This window comes from Mytilus galloprovincialis, chromosome 12 (genome assembly GCF_965363235.1).
Source record: "Mytilus galloprovincialis chromosome 12, xbMytGall1.hap1.1, whole genome shotgun sequence".
Taxonomy (NCBI): Eukaryota; Metazoa; Mollusca; class Bivalvia; order Mytilida; family Mytilidae; genus Mytilus; species Mytilus galloprovincialis.
In genome coordinates, this window is record NC_134849.1 from 30,348,346 (window position 1) to 30,351,027 (window position 2,682).

Genomic DNA, 2,682 nt, shown 5'->3' on the forward strand with positions numbered 1-2,682 from the left:
CCTTTTGATCGTTGTATTGTCGTATTGTTACTTCAGATTTTTCCTTGTCTCTTTTGTTATGTTCTGTGTTTTTTTAATCAAGGTCTGAAAGTAAGTGAAAATGTAAAAAAAATACGTTACTGTCTTCAAATACATTTAAAAATTAGTTCCGGATGCAGCCTGAAAACGAACAGAAGTAAGATATTTTATACAAATTTTGATCCATTGTACAAATGAATATACCAGTAAAATGTGAAAAAAGAACGTATAAATACTATGTTTGTTAATAATCATTTTTTTAATCTATATGATTATAATGCATATACTATTCATTGCTCTACAGCACAATATCTTACTCCTTACTATGCTCAGTAGAGTATATCATGTATATGTTTTAGGCAATTTCACAAATGAGAACTTTTCCAGTATTATAAAATGTCAACAAAAATTTATTACTGCTTGGTTGAAATCGAAGTACCCAGGGAGAATTTGATATAGTAGGGTCTATTTGAGATAAAGGAATGATTCTTATAAGTTGACCAGTAGATGACAGCTGATGGATATTTCTTTTTGAAAATCCAGTAGCATAAATGTTCCCGTCATAGTCCATGTCCTGGCTGTAAGAATAACCTAATTGGCTATTGCTATATTCAAATCCTCTGCCTTTTGACGATTTGAAGCAGACGGAATTGAAGTTATTCATATACATGTATTCGTCTTTCTCGTAACAAGTGACAAATCGTGTGTCTACCCCCGATTTAAAGGCTTTCATTTTTTGACAAGTTTCACAATTCAACCACGTCATAGAGTTACCATAAGCCGTTAAAAACTCCCCATCCAGATAACATAGTCCCCAAACAGGAGCATCAATATCAAACGTACGAATTAAGATAAATGGATTTATGTTTAGTGTAAAAATTTTGCTTGAATTCGAAGCAACGGCTATTTTCGTATCACTCATACTTGCAACGTCGGTTGGTGGTGACGCAATCTTTAATTCCTCTTTCATTAATCCATTAAGATCGCAGCGCAGTATTCTGCAATTCACGCTGTCTGTCAGAATGATATTATCATCGATAAAAACTCCGCTTAACATTCTATGACCACCTTTGTTCACATCAACGTCAATGGTTTCTAGAACTTTAACACATCCTGAATGGAAATTAACTTTCTTTAAACCAGTTTCTAGTTGTACTGATCTATCTGTAACCTTTAAACTACCTAGACAGTTTAGGGTGATGACTTCTTGTTTGAATGATACCGATACGTCCTTTATTTCACGTTCTACCTTTGATATATCTTTCTCAATCTGAGGTATTCTACTTGAAATTTCTTCCATTTTTATCAGGACTTGGAGGTCGGAACCTTGCAGAGTGCATGCTTCAAAGATATTTTTCCAGTTATCAACAGTACTTTTGAGGCTTGACATCATCGTAGCTTCATCGCACATTTTTAGAGATATCTTTTTCTTCGTAGCATGAGTTTCGTTCTGCAACTGAAGTTCAAGTTCATTTAAACGTCTGATAATATTATCCTTTTGGGATTTGATATCAGTTAGGGCAACTTCAATGCCTTCATCAAAAGTTGTCATGTTGTCTTTATGGTTTATAATACCTTTTCCTAATCTGTCACTGGTTTCTGTTAATTTCACCATGAGTTCTCGTGCTTTTGTTGATTGTTTAACACCAGAAGTTGCTTTGTCTACGGTGACAACCTGTTCACATTTTCTATGATGAACAGTGGCACAAACCGTGCAACATGGTTTCGAGTGATCCTTGCAAAATATTTCAATATTCTTTTCCGGATGTTCGTCACAACTCACTAGCCCGAAATTTGTAGATGAAGCCGTGAATTCGTCTATCTTTTGAATTGACATTATTTTGTGATTTCTTGATATTTTATATAACTTATGATTAGCTTCGCAGGGTTCGCAATATGTTTCTTCGCATACAGTGCAAAACGATACAGCCAATTGTGAAACGTTTTTCTGTTCACATGTATCGCAAAGCTTTTCCGATTTCTGTATCGCTTTTCTTTCAATCATTGAGACTATAAAATGATTACCTGGTAATTGTCTAGCCCATGTTTCTGGTTTACCTTGACTTTCATTGATCGGGACTAGATTTCGACAGACGGGACATTTGAATCCAACGGATTTTTCTTCTTTAACAATTGACAGAATATAAGTATTAATACACAACTCACAAAACGTGTGCAGACACGGCAGATACTTAGGATTTCTAAAAGTTTCTAGGCATATTGAGCAAGTCAATAAATCATCATAATCTTTTTCCACTTTGGCTTTCTGTGCGACTTGTAATGACGCCATTTTCTTTGTATATATCTCTTACTACCTGGTTAACATAAACTACCTGGTTTAAAGTTCATTGTTTTTCACGGTTAGTCACATGATATTTAGATTTAAAAGTAGTGTTGAATACACTTAAAGTTTATCATTAAAACGCCAAGTAATCCCACGTGATGTATCTGTGAGAAACTAATCTATAGTGTGTGATAACATTGTGTGAGGGAATTCGACGTTTGCTGTACCACTGTTCACTCCAACGCAATTTATGACAATACCACTGCATCAATCTGTATGATTATTTTTGCAGTGTTTTAAAAAATGATTTTACTTTGTTGTCGCGTATTATTTTTGAAACATTCAATGTTTTAAGAAGGCGAATTTTCTGTATAAAGTCA

The 2,682-nt window shown here is 34.2% G+C and overlaps 1 protein-coding gene across 1 annotated transcript; it reads right to left on the reverse strand.

The window, feature by feature from the left end:
• Window positions 1-258: 258 nt before the first annotated feature.
• On the reverse strand, window positions 259-2,337 carry LOC143055421 (uncharacterized). The gene has a single exon (XM_076228561.1). The coding sequence runs from the start codon at window positions 2,306-2,308 to the stop codon at window positions 374-376; it is 1,935 nt and encodes a 644-aa protein (XP_076084676.1). The 5' UTR covers window positions 2,309-2,337; the 3' UTR covers window positions 259-373.
• Window positions 2,338-2,682: the final 345 nt, after the last annotated feature.